General features: G+C 38.9%; 1 protein-coding gene across 3 annotated transcripts in view; it reads left to right on the top strand.

Moving 5' to 3' along the window:
- Positions 1-21,437: 21,437 nt before the first annotated feature.
- The window catches only part of HPGD (15-hydroxyprostaglandin dehydrogenase), a 35,392-nt gene continuing 34,352 nt past the window's right edge, over positions 21,438-22,477 (top strand). For all 3 annotated transcript variants that reach the window (XM_068974091.1, XM_068974092.1, XM_068974090.1), the window contains exons 1-2: positions 21,438-21,556; positions 21,839-21,962. In XM_068974091.1, coding sequence (XP_068830192.1) covers positions 21,464-21,556; positions 21,839-21,962 — 217 coding nt within the window. In that variant the 5' untranslated portion in view covers positions 21,438-21,463. The remainder of the gene's footprint in view (positions 21,557-21,838; positions 21,963-22,477) is intronic.

The following is a 22,477-nucleotide window of genomic DNA, read 5'->3' as shown; positions in this document are numbered from 1 at the left end:
CTTGCCTGGAGAATCCCAGGGACGGGGGAGCCTGGTGGGCTGCTGTCTATGGGGTCGCACAGAGTCAGACACGACTGAAGTGACTTAGCAGCAGCAGCAGCAGCAGAGACACTGCATATGATTAATAGGGTCTGGAGCTGACTGCCCTGAGTTAGAGAGAAGGTGCCTTTTCTGAAAGTGCATCCATAGATGTCCCAGTGACAAAGTCTATAAGAGATGAATGTGTACACCCCATACTAGGACTCTTCCTGGAACTGAGGTCATTGTCAGAGCAACTAAGGGTTTGTTTACTCCCACAGCCTCCAGACTGTTCACCTTAAGGCTATTGCTGCACAGTCAAGAAAATGAAGATAGAGGAGAGAGAAATCGTATAGTCTTTTATCACGCAGCCAGAGTTTTGTTGACTCAGATAGAGATAATTTTTACTGCTTGCCAATGTGGCCAGCTACTAAGGAGGGCTGCTCTTCCCAAGGCATGGAGAGACAGAAGGTCAAGTAATTATAAGCTTGCCAAAGCCTCTGGTTTCTGGAAAAAATATAGATAGAAACTTTTACTGAATCATTTTTTAAAAGTTCTATTGACATCTGATATGCTATAGACTGCATATTATTAAAGTGTACAATTGGATTTGTATGCTGCTGCTGCTGCTCAGTCGCTTCAGTCGCGTCCGACTCTGTGTGAGGTACGTATAAATCCATGAAACCATTGTAACCATGCTAACGAACACATCCATTGCCCCTATGTTCACCCTGTGTCCTTTTATAATCTCATCCTGCCCTCACCAGCCCTCTGGGAATCCACTGACTTACTTTCTTTGACAATAAACTCATTTAAATTTTCTAGAATTTTCCATGACTGGAATCATAACGTTTACTTTAAAAAAAAAATCTGGTTTTCTTCCTGCTTCATAAGAAGAAGGAACCTGTTTATTTTCAGGCTCAAAAACAGTATTTATGTGAATAGTTTATTATTTCTGTTGTTGAGTAGTATTCTACTGTTTGGATATACCACTACTTGTTCATCTATTTAGCTGTTAATGGACATTGGGGCTCCTTCCAGTTTGGGGCTATTACAGAGAAAGCTGCAGATTTTAAATGTATAATTTGATGTTTTGATACATGCTTAAATCTTTGATACCGAAAGTCTCTTTTCAGCCTTTTTACATCCATCCTTTGTGACTTGTAAAATTATTGGTGCAAGGACTCTCAGAGTGGATATTCACTTGCAGTGGATATTGATATGTCCATACAAATGATGAGGGCCCTGTTATGAAGCCCTAGTCCTTCACTGACTGTCATCTCACAGCTATTCTTGTATCATCAGTCTCCACCACATTACAGGGTTATTTTACTTGTAAGTTCAGACATCCTGTCACTTAATGCATAACCTCTTCAGAGTGTATTTCTAAAGTGTAATTTCATAGCCTTAATAGCTATCACACAAAATAAAAATATTTAAACTATGACCAAAAATGGATAAGGTGAAGGAGTTTACAATTCACAGAATAAAAACATTAAAATTGACCAATAAACATACAAAAAATACCCAGCTACACTAGCAATCAAGATATACACATTCAAATACAACCAACAACCAGCTGTATTAATTTTTTTGCTCAAATTTAGCAAAAATTTAAAAGTGTGACAGCATTAGCTAGTAGGAAAATGGTCACTTTTATACTAGTTGGTGGGAGTATACATTGGTATCACATTTTTGGAAATTTAATCTGGTATATCCTAACTCAGAACTTTTACTTTTTGGAATTTAAATTAAGGAAATAATTATAAAGGGTTTTTTAAAGTAAAAATGCAAATAATTGAAATATCCAAAATAAGATATTTCCTTTCATGGAGTAATATGTGTCATTTAAAATAATGATGTTAAATAAAGAAGATGGGTATATAAATACAATGAAATATTACTCAACCATTTAAAAGAACGAGATAATGCCATTTGCAGCAACATGGATGAACCTAGAGACTGTCATACTGGGTGAAGCAAGTCAGACAGAGAAGGAGAAATAGTGTTTGACATCCCTCCTATGCAAAATCTAAAAAGAAATGATACAAAAGAATTTATTTATAAAACAGAAACAGACTCACAGATTTAGCAAATTAATTTATGGTTGCCAGGGATAAGGATAGGAGAAGGGTGATTAGGGAGTTTGGGATCTACAGGAACACACTGCTGTATTTAAAATGGATAACTAACAAGGTCCTACTGTATAGCACAGGGAAATCTGCTGAGTGTTATGTAGCAATCAGGATGGGAAGGGAGTTTGGGGGAGAATGAATCATGTATATGTATGGCTGAGTCCCTTTGCTGTCCACCCAAACTATCACAAGTTGGTTAATTGGCTATACTCCAATATAAAATTAAAAGTTTAAAAAAATTAGATAATGTGGTTAATAGGATAGCAAATGTATTTCAATTCATGTGCAAAGTCTAAAATATGACTTTCCTTTATGGATCACAGTATTATGTAAATATAAGTAACACTGATTTGTTTGTGTGTTTAAATGTTGACATTTTATTAGCAAAGTCATACATGTGTTGGAAATAGTGTGTCCATGGCAGTATAATCCAAGCAATCAATATTCAGTTAATAAATGCTTTGTAGACCACATGACTTTAGTACAACAGAAAGACATTTGAAATATATAATGTTCACAAAAATATAATAAAAGAATTACAAATATATATGTACAGAAACATTTATCAAATGATTATTATTATAATAACAACAATAATAAAGATGATATAGTATTTGCAGCATGGAGTAACAAGAAAGCATTGTCTGGCATTATTCTGCAACTTACCCATTATATCTTTCATCTTAACTTTTAAATATAATGCTTATTCTATACTTATGTAGGATAATGTTCTTGTTTATTGACCCAAAATGTTATGGGGTTATGGGGCAATGTGTTGATAACTTATTCTCAGATGGTAGTGGGAAAAAAGTTCCTTTTGTTATATTTTGGATATTTTTCCAAGTTTGAGATTATTCCAAAATAAAGACTAATTTAAAAATCTTACCAAGTGAATTCATTCATAAGTCACATGTGTAGCATTATGACTCACTAACACACCAGGCAGACAATACCTCTGTACATAATTTTATTTATCATTGATTGACATGTATTATTTAACTCCACATCTTGATGGGAGATTTTCACTTTCAAAGCATAAATAAACTCAGTGTTTCATAGGGTCATATACTGTTTTACCAGATGTAGATACAGCCACATATTCATTATAAACAGATTTATCCTGTCTTTTAGTCTTCAAAGGCAGATTTGGAATTTGTTAGTTTATTACAAAGCAAAAATGGGTATTTTATTTACTGAAAACACTTTACCATTTACCTTACGCATTTTATTTGGAATGTAAATCACTAAAATGAAAGAGAGTGAAAGAGAGATTAATAACAAAATTACATGCTATGTTACTATCGGCAAATAAAACGGACATTTCTAATGTAGTTATGCAATTTTTGAAAATAAAGGAAATTTGAAAATTTTGCAAAATAACTTTAAAAAAGCAAGCTATTAAACCAAACTTTTTCCTCATATGCCTTTCTCAAATCTAGAATTGTTTTGCCTACTGAACTATTGGGTGGAAATTATACTGGGTTAGTTTGACATGAGGACTTCTTATGGAACCCAGGCTGGCTCCTAGTGTTAACCATCCCAACTCCCTGAGAGCTTAAAAAACATTGATTCATGTTAGAGCATAAAAGTATGCTGGAGATGGATGTCAAAGTCATCCAACTACAACTTCTGGAATGTTCCTATGCTAACTTCTCCCCGCAACTTGCTTCCCCGCCCTCATTTTGACTTGTCCTTTGAAAACATAGCCATTTGTGCATTCTGGTCATCTGACACTGGGCACAGTCCCCTCCAAGAATCTTCTCAGCAGATCTTCAATAATAAAAGAAAATACTTATATGTTGAAGAATGTCATCTGTTTGGATTAACAAGTAACTCATTTTAAAACTAGACCTTTCATTTGTTGTGCAGAAGCTTTTAATTTTAATTAGAGCCCATTTGTTTATTTTTGCTTTTATTTCCAGAATTCTGGGAGGTGGGTCACAGAGGATCCTGCTGTGGTGTATGTCGGAGAGTGTTTTGCCTATGTTCTCCTCTAGGAGTTTTATAGTTTCTGGTCTTACATTTAGATCTTTAATCCATTTTGAGTTTATTTTTCTGTGTGGTGTTAGAAAGTGGTCTAGTTTCATTCTTTTACAAGTGGCTGACCAGTTTTCCCAGCACCACTTGTTAAAGAGATTGTCTTTACTCCATTGTATATTCTTGCCTCCTTTGTAAAAGATCAGGTGTCCATATGTGTGTGGATTTATCTCTGGGCTTTCTATTTTGTTCCATTGATCTATATTTCTGTCTTTGTGCCAGTACCATACTGTCTTGATGACTGTGGCTTTGTAGTAGAGCCTGAAGTCAGGCAGGTTGATTACTCCAGTTCCATTCTTCGTTCTCAAGATTGCTTTGGCTATTCGAGGTTTTTTGTATTTCCATACAAATCTTGAAATTATTTGTTCTAGTTCTGTGAAAAATATCACTGGTAGCTTGATAGGGATTGCATTGAATTTGTAAATTGTTTTGGGTAGTATACTCATTTTCACTATATTAATTCTTCCGATCCATGAACATGGCATATTTCTCCATCTATTAGACTTTTGGACTCAGAGGGAGAGGGAGAGGGTGGGATGATTTGGGAGAATGACATTGAAACATGTATACTATCATGTAAGAATCGAATCACCAGTCTGATGCAGGATACAGCATGCTTGGGGCTGGTGCATGGGGATGACCCAGAGAGATGTTATGGGGAGGGAAGAGGGAGGGGGGTTCATGTTTGGGAATGCATGTACACCTATGGTGGATTCATGCCAATGTATGGCAAAACCAATACAGTATTGTAAAGTAAAATAAAGTAAAAATAAAAATTTAATAAAAGAAAAAAAATAATAAAATAAAATAAAATTCTTTTGAATTCTAAAAAAGATAAAAATAAAAATAAAACTAGACCTTTCAATCTTCTAAAGTTTTTGTGATCTTCAGACCACATTTGTTTTGTTCTATTTAGTGTAAATAATGCTCTCAAAGATGGCTACAAATAAATAGCAACACTACAGTGTTATGGATATTCAACTATTCATGATCATTTGTTACATCAGCCACTCTGTAATCTCCTTGCCATATATTTGTGTATGTGCGTGCTGTGTGTTCTCAGTCACTTCAGCTGTGTCCAGCTCTTTTCAACCCTATCGACAGTAGCCTGCCAGGCTCCTCTGTCCATAGGATTTCCCAGGCAGGAATACTGAAGTGGGTTGCCATTTCCTCCTCAAGGGCATCTTCCCAACCCAGGAATCAAACCCACTTTTCTTGTGTCTCCTGTAGTGCGGACAGATTCTTTAACACTGGCTGGAACTGGGAGCCCATATTTGTGTGTATATATATGTATATGTATATATATGTATGTATATGTACATATTTTTATTTTTATACATTTCACATACATTTATCTATACATAAACATACACACATATGTGTTACTTTTTTTTCACACATTTTAAAGAGCATTTTGTAACCCATCCACAGTTTAGAAATCTCAGTTCAGGAGAGGCTTTGAGTGTTAGTCACTCAGTCTGGTCTGATTCTTTGCAACCCTATGGACTGTAACTTGCAAGGCTCCTCTGTCCATGGAATTCTCTAGGCAAGAATACTGAAGTCAGTATTCCCTTCTCCAGGAGATCCTTCCAACCCTGATCAAACCCAGGTCTCCTACATTGCAGAAAGATTTTTTATTGTCTGAGCTACCAGGGAAGTCTGACCATAATAAAACTCTTCTTCAAACCTTGGACTTGTTTTTTCCAGCAACCTTCACAAAGCTCCTCTTCCTTGTTTGCTCTCAACTCCCGAGGCACTTCCTCAGATGCCTCCTTTTATGGCTGGATCTCATGAAATCCTTCCACTTCTCCCACCCATATCACTGGAACTTAGTCCTGATTTATTGTTTTTGTACCACTTATTCCTACCTGCAGTAATTATTTTTCGGTCTTCTTCAGCTAGAATGTGAGCTTCATGAAGGCAGGACAACTACTGAGACCCTAGGGCTTAGTCCTGACACAAGCACACAGTAAATATCAAATAAATATCTGTTGAATACAGTGCTGATGCCCCAAACATTAACTGGTACAGGACAGACACTGGACAATCAGAACAGGGGTGAGAAGTGAACAACTGGGGGTGCCCTCTTGGCCTGAACAGACTGAACATTGGCCTTCCTTAAATGAATGAGAGTCTCAGCTGATGTCATCTGCCTTCTTTCCACAAATGGAGTATGGCTTTCCTCATTGGCTTCTTAGGAATACCTCTCAAATTTGTACTTATAAGAGTGACCACTTGTAGTTATAAAGCAGAATGTTATTACTGCAAACCTCACAGATATTTCCAGTAATATTTCTTTATATTGACATCTAGTCATGGGATCGTTCTCATACTTTCTCAGAATTTTCCATAATCTGGCTTTTGAAAGACTAATTCTTTTTTAAAAAGTTTGTTTATTTATTTGGCTGCCCTGGGTCTTAGTTGCATCATGTGGGATCTAGTTCCCTGACCAACGATGAAACATGGACTCTCTACATTCGGAGTTCTGAGTCTGCCCCTGCACCACCAGGGAAGTCTCAAGACTGATTCTAATTTTAGCATTTCTTTCTTTGTCCAAGGTGAACACAAGATGCCCAACTTATTACAAAATCTCAGCATAAAATCAGTTCTTCCTTTTAGATCAGAAGGCAACATTGTTGCACTTTTCCTTTTTTTGCTTCATCTCTCTTGAGATTGAGAATGAGTAAAATCAAATATATTTCACATGCTTTGCTCTTTCAGTTGAAAAGAGACACAGTCCACTGCCCCATGATCCTGTCTTCCTGTCCTCCTTCTGGGAGAGTGTTGTCTACTTGCTCTACTCACAGCTTCCAGGGAGTAAGTTATTTAAAGTCATGACTCGTTTATTCATTTTTTCAAATCCTCGCCACTAGGCAGCAGAGTCTGACTATAAATGGGAACAATAGCTTTAGGTGAAATTGAATTGAATATTCTTTTTCTTTCTTTCTTGGCCCAATAATTTCTTCTTTACCTTCTTGGAATTTCAATTATGCACATGCTATCTACTCCCCTGTCCCTGTTCTTAGAGATCTAATACAAGGAAGCTTTTAGCCTGCCATATTCCAGTCTTGACTGTCATCTCACTAGTTCCCAGTAATAAGGGAGATCTAGTTTACCTCTTTCTGGTTCGTTTAAATGTCATTTTATTCATTACTCCAAATCACTCACATTTTCTTATTCATTTTCCTGTTGCTTTCATTTAAGAGTTACCAGGACCATCCATGTTGCTGCAAATGGCATTATTTCATTCTTTTTAATGGCTGAGTAATATTCCAATGTATATATGTACCACATCTTTATCAATTCATCTGTTAATGGACTTTTAGTTTGCTTCCATGTCTTGGCTATTGTAAACAGTGCTGCAGTGAGAAATGGGGTGCATTTATCCTTTGGAACATGTGTTTCTTCAGATATATGCCCCTGGAGTGGGATTTCTAGATCATATGGAAGCTCTATTTTTAGTTTTTCAAGAAACCTCCATACAGTTCTCCATACCGGTTGACCAAATTTACGTTCCTACCAAAAGCGTAGGAGTGTTCCCGTCTCTCCACACCCTCTCCAGCATTTGTTATTTGTAGATTTTTCTTTTTTCTTTTTTTTGATGATAGCCAGTCTGGATGAAAGTGAGGTTTGAGGGAGAATGGATCCATATATATGTATGGCTGGATTTCCCAGGTGGCACTAGTGGTAAAGAACCCGCCTGCCAATGCAATAGACATGAGATACGGGTTCAGTCCCTGGGTTGGGAAGATTCCCTAGAGAGGGGTATAGCAACCCACTCCAGTATTCTTGTCTGGAGAACCCCATGGACAGAAGAACCTGGTGGTTACAGTCCATAGGGTTGCAAAGAGTCCAACACTACTGAAGCGACTTAGGATGCACACAGAGCACATATGTATGGCTGAGTCCCTTCGTTGTTCACCTGAAATTATCACAACATTGTTTAAAGTTTGAGAAAAAAAAATGTTTTAATAAGATTATCATTCTGTAAAAAAAAGTTACTGGGAAACCCAGCCAAAGTATTTGGATTTTAATTTTATCTAATTATGTGCCCCTTCTTCTGAAATTTTTTCCTTCCATCCATCTTTTCCCCCTCCTTTCTTCCCTTCCTTCCCTCTTTCCTTCCTTTCTTTCTTCCTTCTTCTTTCAGCTTCTGCCTCTGTCCTCTCTCTCTCACTTTCTAAGCCAGACTATTGACTCTAATTCCACAAGATACCCAGGTTACTTTCAATAGTTACAGTTAAAACCCATAGCGCCTGTCAGCAGGAATTTTTCCATCATTAGCTTCCATTGTTATTTAGACAGCATAATATAAGGTCTCACCTTATTGGTTCCAAAGTTTGACAGCAATTAAGAAAACTAAATTCCAAAGCAGAGGGAAAGCAAGCTAGCATATTTTCCCAAAGGTTAAAGTCTTGAAAAGACAACCTCAGTATCAGTTTTCAATTAAAGAGCCTGATTGTTTGAGTTATTTAGGTGTGTCCAGATATATTTTAAAACAAAATTAAACAAAGTACAACATTTTAAGGGGTGTCTGGAAAACTACACTTGCCTAACTTCTCCAATTATTTATGTCCTTTTGTGAGTCAAAGAGCAAATGAGAAAGTAAAAGTCTTCTTTGGTCAGATAGAGCTCCAGAAATTCCACTGTGTTCCCAGATCAATGAGAGAATGTTCCTGAAATGTAACCAATAAATTATACAGCACATAACTAGCCTTTATTTTTAGGTCACCTTGAGGAAGTCAGTTCATAAATATTAATGGCTCTGGATCAAAGATAATAACTTTATTATTTTATTTATTTATTTATTTATTTTTCCAAACTAAAGGTTAACCTAGTTGTCCCTATTTGAAATAGATGTGTCTGATCATGGGCCTCTGATATAGAGATGGCTAGTTCTGATTCCATATCTTAATATATGTTATGTGTTAGTAGTATTAGATCCAAGATAACTGAGACATACACTTCGAATTTCGTAGCACTTGAAAATGCTACATCTAGTCCATCCTATTCTTTTTTTTCATTCAAATGACTCTGTGTTGTTATCATGTGTCACTGATCTTCACCAATATTTCAAGAGCAGAGAGCATGTGGTAGGTGGAATGGACATATGTGTACCCCTGAAACTTGTCTGCCCCACTCTCCACGATGCCTTCTCCCATCTTCCACCTTCTCCCTCTTCCACCAGGACTCACGGGACTCAGAGGGGCCTGTCCCGAACCTGCACATGCAAAGCCTTCAAACCAAGGAAGAAGTCTGCTTGATACCGAGTTCCCTGTCCTGCTTACATTCTTCATTCCCTATTTTTCAAGGAATTTTAAGCCTGAATTGGAGCACAGGGAAAAGCGGAGGAAAGAGACAGAGAGAGAGAAGGAAGAAGATGGGGGGTTAGGGAGGAGTTCTCCCATCTCCCCAAGCCCTAATCTTTAGGACCAGACAACTGAGGATTCACTTTGCAAATACCCACAAAGCCTACAGAGGGGCAAATTCTCCAGGATTCCAAGTCATAGATCCTAGCATTTCTGAATTTGGTTTTCTGTTGCATATTCTAACTCTCAGAACCAAAAATAGCTTCACTGAGGAACATTTTTCAACCTTCATGTATAAAGGCCATTAAATCGATTGCCTTAATGCCCTGCCCAACTTATACAAAACATGGAAAATCATGCATTTTAAAAGTTCCTTGCAAGTCTAGGCACTAGATATCTCTGAAAGTTGTCCTCTACCATTATTAGAAGGCTGACCATCGAAGAATTGATGCTTTTTTTTTCTTTTTTAAATTTAAATTTATTTATTTTAATTGGAAGCTAATTAATTTACAATATTGAATTGGCTTTGCAATACATCAGCATGAATCTGCCACAGGTGTACACGTGTTCCCATCCAGAAACCCCCTCCCACCTACCTCCCCATACCATCCCTCTGGGTCATCCCAGTCCACCAGCCCCAAGCATCGTGTATCCTGCATTGAACCTGGACTGGCGATTTGTTTCATATATGATATTATACATGCCATTCAATGCCATTCTACCAAATTATCCCACCCTAGCCCTCTCCCACAGAGTCCGAAAGACTGTTCTATACATCTGTGTATCTTTTGCTGTCTCACATACAGGGTTATCGTTACCATCTTTCTAAATTCCATATATATGCATTAGTATACTGTATTGGTGTTTTTCTTTCTGGCTTACTTCACTCTGTACAATAGACTCCAGTTTCATCCACCTCATTAGAACTGATTCAGATGTATTCTTTTTAATAGCTGAGTAATACTCCATTGTGTATATGTACCACAGCTTTCTTATCCATTCATCTGCTGATGGACATCTAGGTTGCTTCCATGTCCTGGCTATTATAAACAATGCTGCGATGAACATTGGGGTACACGTGTCTCTTTCAATTCTGGTTTCCTTGGTGTGTATGCCCAGCAGTGGGATTGCTGGGTCATAAGGCAGTTCTATTTGTAGTTTTTTTAAGGAATCTCCGCACTCTTCTCCATAGTGGCTGTACTAGTTTGCATTTCACCAACAGTGTAGAAGTGTTCCCTTTTCTCCACACCCTCTCCAGCATTTATTGCTTGTAGACTTTTGGATCACAGCCATTCTGACTGGTGTGAAATGGTACCTCATTGTGGTTTTGACTTGCATTTCTCTGATAATGAGTGATGTTGAGCATCTTCTCATGTGTTTGTTAGCTATCTGTATGTCTTCTTTGGAGAAATGTCTGTTTAGTTCTTTGGCCCATTTTTTGATTGGGTCATTTATTTTTCTGGAATTGAGCTGCAGGAGTTGCTTGTATATTTTTTAGATTAGTTGTTTGTTAGTTGTTTCATTTGCTATTATTTTCTCCCATTCTGAAGGCTGTGTTTTTACCTTGCTTATAGTTTCCTTTGTTGTGCAGAAGCTTTTAAGTTTAATTAGAGCCCATTTGTTTATTTTTGCTTTTATTTCCAATATTCTGGGAGGTGGGTCATAGAGGATCCTGCTGTGATTTATGTCAGAGAGTGTTTTGCCTATGTTCTCCTCTAGGAGTTTTATAGTTTCTGGTCTTACATTTAGATCTTTAAGCCATTTCGAGTTTATTTTTGTGTATGATGTTAGAAAGTGATCTAGTTTCATTCTTTTACAAGTGGTTGACTAGTTTTCCCAGCACCACTTGTTAAAGAGATTGTCTTTTCTCCATTGTATATTCCTGCCTCCTTTGTCAAAGATAAGGTGTCCATAGGTGCATGGATTTATCTCTGGGCTTTCTATTTTGTTCCTTTGATCTATATTTCTGTCTTTGTGCCAGTACCATACTGTCTTGATGACTGTGGCTTTATAGTAGAGCCTGAAGTCGGGCAGTTGATTCCTCCAGTTCCATTCTTCTTTCTCAAGATTGCTTTGGCTATTTGAGTTTTTTTGTATTTCAATTCAAATTGTGAAATTATTTGTTCTAGCTCTGTGAAAAATATTGCTGGTAGCTTGATAGGGATTGCATTGAATCTGTAGATTGCTTTGGGTAGTATACTCATTTTCACTATATTGATTCTTCTGATCCATGAACATGGTATATTTCTCCATCTATTAGTGTCCTCTTTGATTTCTTTCACCAGCGTTTTATAGTTTTCTATATATAGGTCTTTAGTTTCTTTAGGTAGATATATTCCTAAGTATTTTATTCTTTTCGTTGCAATGGTGAATGGAATTGTTTCCTTAATTTCTCTATTTCCTCATTATTAGTGTATGGGAATGGAAGGGATTTCTGTGTGTTGATTTTATATCCTGAAACTTTACTATATTCATTGATTAGGTCTAGTAATTTTATGGTGGAGTCTTTAGGGTTTTCTGTGTCATCTGGAGACAAGGATTGAGAAGATGCAAGAAAGTTTTAACCAGGACCTAGAAGAAATAAAAAAGAGTGAATATATACTGAATAATGCAATAAATGAGATCAAAAACACTCTGGAGGCAACAAACAATAGAATAACAGAGGCAGAAGATAGGATTAGTGAAGGAGAAGATAGAATGGTAGAAATAAATGAATCAGAGAGGAAAAAAGAAAAATGAATTAAAAGAAATGAGGACAATCTCAGAGACCTAAAGGAGAATATTAAACACCCCAACATTTGAATCATAGAAGAAGACAAAAAGAAAGACCATGAGAAAATACTTGAGGAGATAATAGTTGAAAACTTCCTTAAAATGGGGAAGGAAATAATCACCCAAGTCCAAGAATGGATGCTTTTGAACTGTGGTGTCAGAGAAAACTCTTGAGGGTCCCTTGGACTGCAGGGAGATCAAACTAGTCAATCATAAAGGAAGTCAGTCATGAATATTCATTGGAAGGACTGGTGCTGAAGCTAAAGCTCCAATACTTTGGCCACCTGATGCAAAGAACTGACTCATTGGAAAAGACCTTGATGCTGGGAAGTATTGAAGGCAGGAGGGGAAGGGGACAACAGAGGATGAGTTGATTGTATGGCATCACAGACTCAATGGACATGAGTTTGAGCAAGCTCTGGAAAATGGCAAAGGACAGAAGCCTGACATGTTATGGTCCATGGTGTCACAAAGAGTAGGACACGACTGAGCAACTGAACAATAACACAAAAACCATTACTAGGTGCTAAAGAGCAGGGACTTTTTTGACAGCCAAAAAAAAAAAAAAAAAAACCCCTCAGGTCACCAATGGCACATGAGCAACATATACACTACTGAATTCTTAAATCTTTCCTCCAAAGAAGACTTTGCTTGTGTATTTGAGCATAGTGAGACACAGGCCAGTTTTGCTAAAACCTTTCATAGTCTCCCTGTCTGGTAAGTCCTCTTACTGGAGAACCTAAAGAATGGGGAAGTGTTTTGGTAATCTGTGCCATGAAGTTTGAAAACCACCAAATATCAAGGAAAATTTTGTGTTCAGTTCCTTTTCTGGTGTAATGTTAAATTGTATAGATTATTAATGCATGTCCACTGAACATAACCCTGGTTTTGTGATATAACTGCTTAGATTTTATTGGTGATTTAGATTAGTGGTTGCATTAAACAGCTAAATTTCCATTGTGATTATTAATTGAAAAAAAAAAAAAAAGAATGGGGAAGTGTTTTCTCCATGGTGCATGGGAGGGTCTAAAAATTGCATAGAAAACCTTCAGTGCAGGAAACTTGCATCTCATTTTCCCCATCATACTATGGCACTAGAAAAGACTAATCTGATTACCCTTCTGTGACTAGAATGGTTAAATTTCCAAATAAAAACATGCAAACCACTAGGTATAAAATGTGGGTATGTTGTACAATGCAGGGAGTATACAGCCAATACTTTATAACTAATAAATGGAGAACAATCCTGAAAGTTGTGAATCACTATATTGAGCACACGTGGCTTACATAATATTGTACAGCAAATATGCTTCAATAAAAATAAATAAGAAATTTAAGAAAAGGGATAGTCTTAAAGAATTTTCTAGGACACTACCTAAAAATTCAAAAAGAATAAATAACATTCCAAAGATAAAGTAGCTCAGCCAAGTACCAAGAAAATTTCCTTCTCCAAGATTAAAAACCAGATGTATAAGCCCTAACATCCAGCATTATACATACACAACATATTTGTTTTTCACTTATCAAGAGTGCTACAAACTCAAAAACAAGAAACAATTCAATGGAAATGTGACTAGGTGGCTGTCCCAGGAAGTTTCACTGACAGGCATCCTCCTGATTCTATCTTGCCTGGTGGATTCGTGTGGTCAGTGTCATGAAGGAATCTTCTCTTCTCTTGCTGTCCCCACCAGAACCATTCCTCCAAAACCCCTAGACTCTGTCAGTGTAAAACAAGATAAATACAGTTGATCTTATTCCCTTGCCCTCAACTCCAACTCATTCTCCAAATGGAATCAAGATAAACTTTTAAAAAAAATGTTTAATGAATCTTTTATTTGGACTATATTCCACTACATAAAATCATAAAGCAATGAAAAAGTATTTCAAATTGTTGTTTATATATATATATATATATATATATATATTCTCTTTAGTAGACAGCGTGGTAAAGAAGGAAATAGCAATTACCCCAAATCTCACCACTAAAAAACTGTCACCATTAAAGCATTGATAGATTTTCTAACAGTTCTGTTTTCACAAGCAATATACATAATTTTTAATCAAGATTTTGGTGTTGTTGTATTTTGAGTTTAGCATTCCATTCCATTAGGATTTCAGCTTACTGCTATATCAGAAGATTCTCTAATTTTTCAGCATTTGTTGTCTAATAATCTTTATTCATCATACCATTAACTGAAAAGTAGAGATGAATTTAGCTTTCAACAGCTAAGGAATTGCTAGTACATCATTGTACATCCTCTCCATCAAACATTTAACCAACATTAAAAATAATTTTCTTAAACATAAACTTCTAAACACTTAAATCTGAGAGCAATCTCTGTTTTTTTAAGGCCATTCAGTGACTTGTTAATGTCCGAGAGTGAAATCTGATGTTCATTTTATTACTTACAAGGTTCCTGGGATCTGGTTCTTGGCTTTTTCTTCAGCCTTACCTTCTGCCATTACTTCAACCCCCACCATCATCACCAAGTGAGGAATTTCTTTTTCTGCTCCCTATACCCCCATCACAGATCACCACCAAGTGAGCATTTAGCAGCTGTGACCTTGACCGTTTAACTCTCCTCCCATTTTCTTTGCCTTCCAGGTCTTAATGCCCACAGGAAAATGTGATGCCTTGTCAGTTACAAGTCACAAGACTAACTCAGCCTCAAATGCCATGTAGATTACAAGGTTCTCCGGTTTAGTAGAGTCAATAAATGGAATTCCATTTTCAAACTGGAAAACCTGCTATGGGATGAACTCTCCTCCCACCAATCATAAATTCATCTGTTGGAACCCTAAACCCTAGGACCTCAAAATGTGATTGTATTTAGAGATAGGGCTTTTAAAGGAGGGGTGAAGTTAAAGTAAAGGCCATAATGATGGGGCCCTAATCTAATTATTATCCTATAAGAACCAGAGATTGGGATACACAGGGTAACACCAGGTAATGCACAGAGAAAGACCATGTCAGGACACAGAGAGAAGGTGGTCCTCTGCAGGAGAGAGGCCTCAGAAGAAATTACTCCTGCTAACACTTTGATTGATCTTGGACTTCCAGCTTCGAGAGCTGTGAGAAATAAATATCTGTTGTTGAAGCAACAGAGTCTATGGTGTTTTATTGTGGCAATCCGAGCAGACTCGTACACTATGAAAAGTTAGAAATATTTAACTTGCATTCTGGAGCTGAAAATCTATCTATATCATCATTAATTTTCCATTTTCAACTGTCTTTACCTCTAAATCTAGAAATAAATATGAACATTAAAGAAGAACCTAATAACAAGGATTCATTCATTGGTCAACATGTACAGGGCAGGCCCTATAATGGGTGCTTCATGAATGCCAATTTATTCTCCACATAACAGACCAGGACACTTAGGACCACACAGGTTGAGTAACCAGCCCAAGATCACACCATAAGCACAAAGTTAGAGATGACATTTGAAAGTGCATCTCTGTGAGAGCTGAGTTTGGTAGGAGCAAAGGCTTGAACCCAGAAGTGTTGCTAAATCTCCAAGTCTGATCTTAAATCAGATTATTTGTCTTCCATGAGCTCAGTTTCCTCATCTGTAAAATGAGGATAGTGTGTTATTTACTTTGCAAGATTGGAGAAAGGATTAAATGAGATAATATGCAGAAGAATAAGAATGCAGTAGATATTCAAAAGTGGTCAACCCCTCTATTGTAGCTTGTCTCAGAGGCAAAGCCAAGAAAAGAATCCTTGATGCCAATATCAGCAGAAATTGCCTTGTTTCAGCAAGGCCCTTCAGTTTCAATAAAGAAAAAGCTTATTTCTCTGTTTATTTATATGTGATCATTTATAAATTAAATAGGCTTTTAAGTGACTGATCTGCCTCCGTCTAAAGTGGGGCCTGTGACTAGGTGCTTTGGGGATGTCTGTGCTCACCTCTAGAACAGGACAAAGGAAAATCAAGTGAAGACTGGCCCATCTCAACGAGTCAGAGCTGAGCTAACAAAGTCTAGTGCCTGTGTGAAAATATAAAGTGAACAAGGAACTCTGATTTGAATTAAAGTCTATTTGTGTTTTTTAAAGAAATCACTATTCAATCATGGTGACGAGTACTGCTCAGCTACAATACTTTCAAAAAAATAAGAAGTTTAATTAAAAAAAAAAAAAGCACCACTCAGGAGTCAGCCACACTTAGAGTCAAAGTCACCTCCTTCAATTTTCGAGATAAGTGACCTTGGCCAAATTCCCTAACCTCCCCAAACTGGTTTTCCTCATCTGTAAAATAACCACAATAATAACTGCCTCATGGTCTGGTTGTAAATAATAAATGCAATTATATATGTATAGTGCTTCATGATAATAGCATTTACATAACACTTGCTATGTGTCAGTCATTGGCTTAAGCACTTGACTTATATTTATTCAATTTGGTATAGTCTTCATAACAATTTTTTGAAATAAGTACTATCATCAGCTTCATTTTACTGAGGAGGAAGCTGAGATTCAGAGAAGTTAAGTCACTTGCCCAAGGTCACACAGGAGTAGTTGGTGGAGCTGGATTCCAGAGGCTGTACATTTAGCCTTTATGGAATGCCTGCCTCTGAGTAAATACTTAATACTTCAGTTCAGTCACTCAGTCATGTCCAACTCTTTGTGACCCCATGGACTGCAGCACGCCAGGCCTCCCTTTCCATCACCAACTCCCAGAGTTTACTCAAATTCATGTCCATTGAGTCGGTGATGCCATCCAACCATCTCAGCCTCTGTTGTCCCCTTCTCCTCCCGCCTTCAGTCTTTCCCAGAATCAGGGTCTTTTTTCCAATGAGTCAGTTCTTTGCATCAGGTGGCCAAAGTATTGGAGTTTCAGCTCCAGCATCAGTCCTTCCAATGAATATTCAGGACTGATCTCCTTTAGGATGGACTGGTTGCCTCTCCTTGCAGTCCAATGGACTCTCAAGAGTCTTCTCCAACACCACAGTTCAAAAGCATCAATTCTTCAGCACTCTGTTTTCTTTATAGTCCAACTCTCACATCTATACATGACTACTAGAAAAACCATAGCTTTGACTAGATGGACCTTTGTTGGCAAAGCAATGTCTCTGTTTTTTAATATGCTCTCTAGGTTGGTCATAACCTAATACTTACAATTGCATTAAACAAAAACTAATCCCTTTTGACTCTTAATTTTTGTTTTTTATTTTAAGAGGACTTTGTACAACAAACTAAAGCATAACCTATCAATAGGAATGCTTTCAAAAATCATATGAATATGGTTTGTTTCAGATTTAGCCTAGTTTTAACTAAGAATTATGTTTTTAATTACATAAATTACATTGATGATAGAATCACAGTAAGTTAATGTAAATGAAATTAAATAATGTTAGGAGCACAGAAGATGAGAAATGTTTATCAAAAAGTCATAGAGGAATGGAGGATTTGTTTACTGAATAAAGAGTACCTTTTTTATGATTTTCAAATATACTGTACATAATATCCTATAGTTTTAAGTGAAAATGTACCTTTCATATAAAATATAATATGATCTCAAAACATTCTTGTCCAAAGATATAACACCTATGCATTTTTTTTCCAATCTTATGTTTAAGTTGTGTAAAAATGTAATCACAGTATATAGGAATTTTCACCATCTAATTCAAATTCAGGGACTTCCCTGGTGGCTCAGAGATTAAAGCGTCTGCCTGGAATGCGGGAGACCCAGGTTCGATCCCTGGGTTGGGAAGATCCCCTGGAGAAGGAAATGGCAACCCACTCCAGTACCCTTGCCTGGAGAATCCCATGGAGGGAGGAGCCTGGTAGGCTACAGTCCATGGGGTTGCAAAGAGTCGGACACAACTGAGCGACTTCACTTCACTTAATAATTCAAATTTTCTGTCTTTTCTTGAACACATATCTTACATTTATCTCACATATCATACTTATTATTTTTCTTCATTCAATCCTGCTGGCTCAAATGGTAAAGAATCTGCCTGCAGTGCAAGATAGCTGGATTCAATCCCTGAGTACAGAAGATTCCTTTTGAGAAGGGAAAGGGAATGACTATCTACTCTAGTATACTTGCATGGAGAACTCCATGGACAGAGGAACCTGGCAGGCTTCAGTCCATGGGGTCCAAAGAATCAGACATGACTAAGCGACTAACACTAAACTACTAACATTTACTAAGTACTCACTTTGGGTGGTCCTGCCCTGAATGCTCAGGACACAGCTGTCCTTGGAGACACTCAGAGACAGGAAGGTAATTATAATAAGGCGAGCGGTGTTTCCACTGTAGTTCTTCAGCTCACTAGGAAGACGAGTGAAGAAGGTAGGAGAGGACTGTGTTCAGGTAAGCAGATACTGTACTGGTATGCCAAAGCCTGAGCCTGGGCAGTGAGGTCAGTTTTAATGGATGCAGCTTCCCAGGCTGCAAAGCGGAGCTACAAGAAAGATAATGGGTGTGGAATGCCTCCCATGCCATGCCAAGGATTGAGATATTTTAAGGATTTTAAACATAAGAATGTCTAAACATAATCAGATTTGTGTTTTAGGATTTTTATTGGAAGGAGTGTGGAAACTAAATTTTTTTTTTAATTGGAGGATAATTGCTTGACAGTGTTGTACTAGTTTCTTCTGTACAACAATGTGAATCAGTTATATGTATACATATATCTCCTCCCTTCTGAACCTCCCTCCCACTCCACTCCCCATCCCACCTCTCTAGGTCACTGCAGAGCACTGAGTTGAGCTCCCTGGGCTATACAGCATGTTCCCACTAGCTATCTGTTTTACACATGGTAGTGTATATATGTCAATGCCATCTGGAGGCAAAGAAATAATTCAGGAGTCTAACTGCTATTTGTATCGGAAGAGAAAGTATAAAGGGTCTGAACAAAGACAGTCACCATGGAAACCAAGGGGAAGGAAAGGGGTGGGGGTTACCAACTGTGCTCGAACTCACAGTCTTTCCTTTCTACTAATAAAACTATTTCTCACATTTTTCTCCATCTCATGTGAACTAAAATTGTTATCAACTTATGCCAGACCTAATTTCATTGTCCCTAAAGTCTGATAGGAACTGCTACTTACCAATAAGGGCTCTGAAAACACAGAGCTGAAGCAACTCAGGGCAGGACCAGAGAGACAAGACCCAAACCAGCTTTGTCTGAATCTGCAGCTGATGTACCCCACCCCCACCCACGCACCCACCCACCCCCTTTCTGCTTCTATTCCCCTGTTTTTCACTCGCACTGACTGGCTTTTAACCTGAATCCGTCCTTGTCCTTTCTTAAAAGAATAACTCATCTGTTTACTAGTCTTTCCAACTACCGTGCAATCTCTTGCTTTCCATGTCATGTTAGTCTTAAACCTCTGCAATGTTCACCTTGTCATCATTTTTTTCCTTAAATTTCAGCATTTGGTTTCCATGCCATCTAAATGTACTGATGCCAGGACTTCCCTGGGGGTCCAGTGGTTAAGACTTTGTGTTCCCACTGCAGGGGCATGGGTTTGATCCGTGGTTGAGGAACTAAAATCCCACAAGCCACAGGATGTGGCCAAAATATAAGTAAACATAAACATTGATTTAAAAAAAAAATCCATGGATGAACAAAAATCAAATTTAAAAAGCAAATATACTGACACCAATTATTGTCTGGAAAATTTTAAAGTATTTCTTCATCCTTCTTTCCCTGTGCTTATGAGACTACTTTGCATTAGTAATAACTCCTTTATTCCCTGGAACTCTTTTCCCATATGCTTTTCCAACATGTCCCTGTGTCACTCCAGCGGCTCCCTCTCTGGCTCTTATGTTAGTTCTTTCCTGATAAAGAAAAACATTTCCTTTCTGCTATGTTCTGTACGTGCTTCTAGAGGTTTGGGTTTTCCTTTGCTTCCTTTTAAATTTTTTTTTAATCCTCTGCTGTTCTCTTTCAATATAAAGACCTCTGTTTCAGTGGTGTGCTGACAACATATATTTCACACAACCTCCCCATACGTGCCTGCGTGCCAGTTACCTCACCTGCTGCCTCTTGGGAGCAACAAAGAAGTACACAAAGGATTCATCCCTGTTGTGTAAGCTTTCTGCCTGACGTCTCTCTCCCCAAGTACTTGGATTTCTTTGATCATGAAAATAAATAGGTATTCAGTTTACAGAACTAGAACTGAAGCCTGCAGATGATAACAGGAAAGAGAGAAAGACAAAGTCAGCGGAATACCCCCAACTGAATGCATCTTAGTGCAACAGCTCAAGCTCAAGTTCCTGGAGGACCAGGAACCTCTGTCCCATACTTAACTGGAAGCCTCCAGAACTAGTATGACTCAACCAGCAAACATTCCATTGAACCTGCGCCTCACCAGGCTGACAGCGAGGCTGGAAGCCCAGTGCAGTCAGTGATGACAGTTCTTGCTAGGCACTCTCAGAGTGACCCAGAATTGACACTGATCTGAAACCCGGGTGTCAACAAGACTCCTAAAAGTTCCAGCCTTGAAAGACAGGATCCATGGGTTTCTGTCCAGAGCACAGTGCACTTTAAAGCACAATTCAGTAAGAAAAAAAAAAGAAAGAAAGAAAGAAACCTAAAAACGGTGTTAGTCACCTCTGCTCCCTCCATCCCCACTTCGATGTCCATGAGATAAGAATTAAAAACTTAGATCAAGACAAAAGGGCAGCCCCTAAAATTGTGCTTTACTGTTTTTGTTTTGTTTTGTTTCTTCTTTTTCTATTATTTGGAGGGTGGGGGTGTGGGGGGAGAGTGGGGTGAGGGAGGGAGACCTGGGCACAGAGGAGGATTCCAAGCTCTTCAGCTTCTCCTCTGCCCTCCTTTTATGGGGTGGTCTTCAGCGCACGGAAGGGATCTCTTTTTGGGGAGTAACCTTTCTGCCGTGCTCTTTAACCAGCCAGCCTGCGTCCAAATCATCATCTCCCCAGCTAGCTTAGGTTACAAGCTCCACAGAGGCAGAGATGTTTATTTACCGTATGTCTCATGCCCTACTGCAGGGGGAGGCTCCTAGGTTCGGCTACGAGTCAGGAAGGCAAAGATCGCCGGGCCGGAGCGCTCAGGGCCAGGTGACAGAGTCCTGGGTGCCGGCGCTGCTTGACAGCTTCATCCCCGCCCACTGGCAGGCGAGCGCGGCCCGGCCACACATGCGCGCGCGCAGGGTCCTTAAAAGCCGCGGCCGCGCGGAGACGCCGAGCTCGCCCACCGAGCGCAGGCGGCGACATGCACGTGAACGGCAAAGTGGCGCTGGTGACTGGCGCGGCCCAGGGCATCGGCCGAGCCTCCGCCGAGGCGCTGCTGCTCAAGGGCGCCAAGGTAAGCGCGGCGAGGCGCACGGCCCACCCGAGACCCGCTCTCCAGTCGAGGCCCCGGGGAGTGAGCGACCCAGGCTGTGCCCCCGGTGCTCTCCTTGCCGCCTCCAGAGCTGTCCAGGCTGGCGCACTCCAGCGGACTTCGAATGCGCTGACAGAGAACCCGATCTGTAAACTGCCCGATCTCAGGTCCAAACGAGGAGCTTCCTGTTGTCTCTGTATTGTCGGTCTGTCTGCCTGTTTTACCAGGCGCGAAGGATCTCGATTCCTCTCCTTTTGTCCGTAGGTAGCGCTGGTAGATTGGAATCTCGAAGCAGGTGTCAAGTGTAAAGCTGCCCTGGATGAGAAGTTTGAACCTCAGAAGACTCTGTTTATTCAGTGCGATGTGGCCGATCAGGAACAACTGAGAGGTAAGCGAGGGGAAAATCAATCCATCAGCGCGGAGCGCGCTTTGAGCAAGTAGCAACCTGAAGGCAGCCTGCGCCAGAGAGCTAGCTTGGGGTGGCGGCGGGGCTACCTCCTGCAGAGCAACTACCTCAGAGCTCCAAGAGATAGCCGACTGCTACCTGACATCCCAATAGACATAAAAAAAAACTAAGGAGGGATATCTGACATCCCAATAGACATACAAAAACTAAGGAGGAAGAAAAGCCAAGCATGTTTGAGAAATCCTTTTCTTTTAGTCATTTGGCAGCACATAATGTAATCAAAATTCCTTGGTGTATTCCAAGATAGTGCTGCTTCAGTAGTTATTAAATGATTGAACTTGCAAATGGAACTTAGAAAGATAAAGTAGGCTAGGGGATTACGGCAGACTGCTTGTCCCAGAAAGCTGGAAGACGGCAGAATCCAATGGCAGTCAAATGTGGCAATGTTTCTCCTTGGAACATGCTAGAATGCAAGGTCAAGGGTTGTCATCACAGCT

The sequence above is a fragment of the Capricornis sumatraensis genome, chromosome 6 (assembly GCF_032405125.1).
Source record: "Capricornis sumatraensis isolate serow.1 chromosome 6, serow.2, whole genome shotgun sequence".
NCBI lineage: Eukaryota > Metazoa > Chordata > Mammalia > Artiodactyla > Bovidae > Capricornis > Capricornis sumatraensis.
The sequence above is the reverse complement of the archived record's forward strand: the minus strand, read 5'-3'. Positions and strand labels throughout refer to the sequence as shown.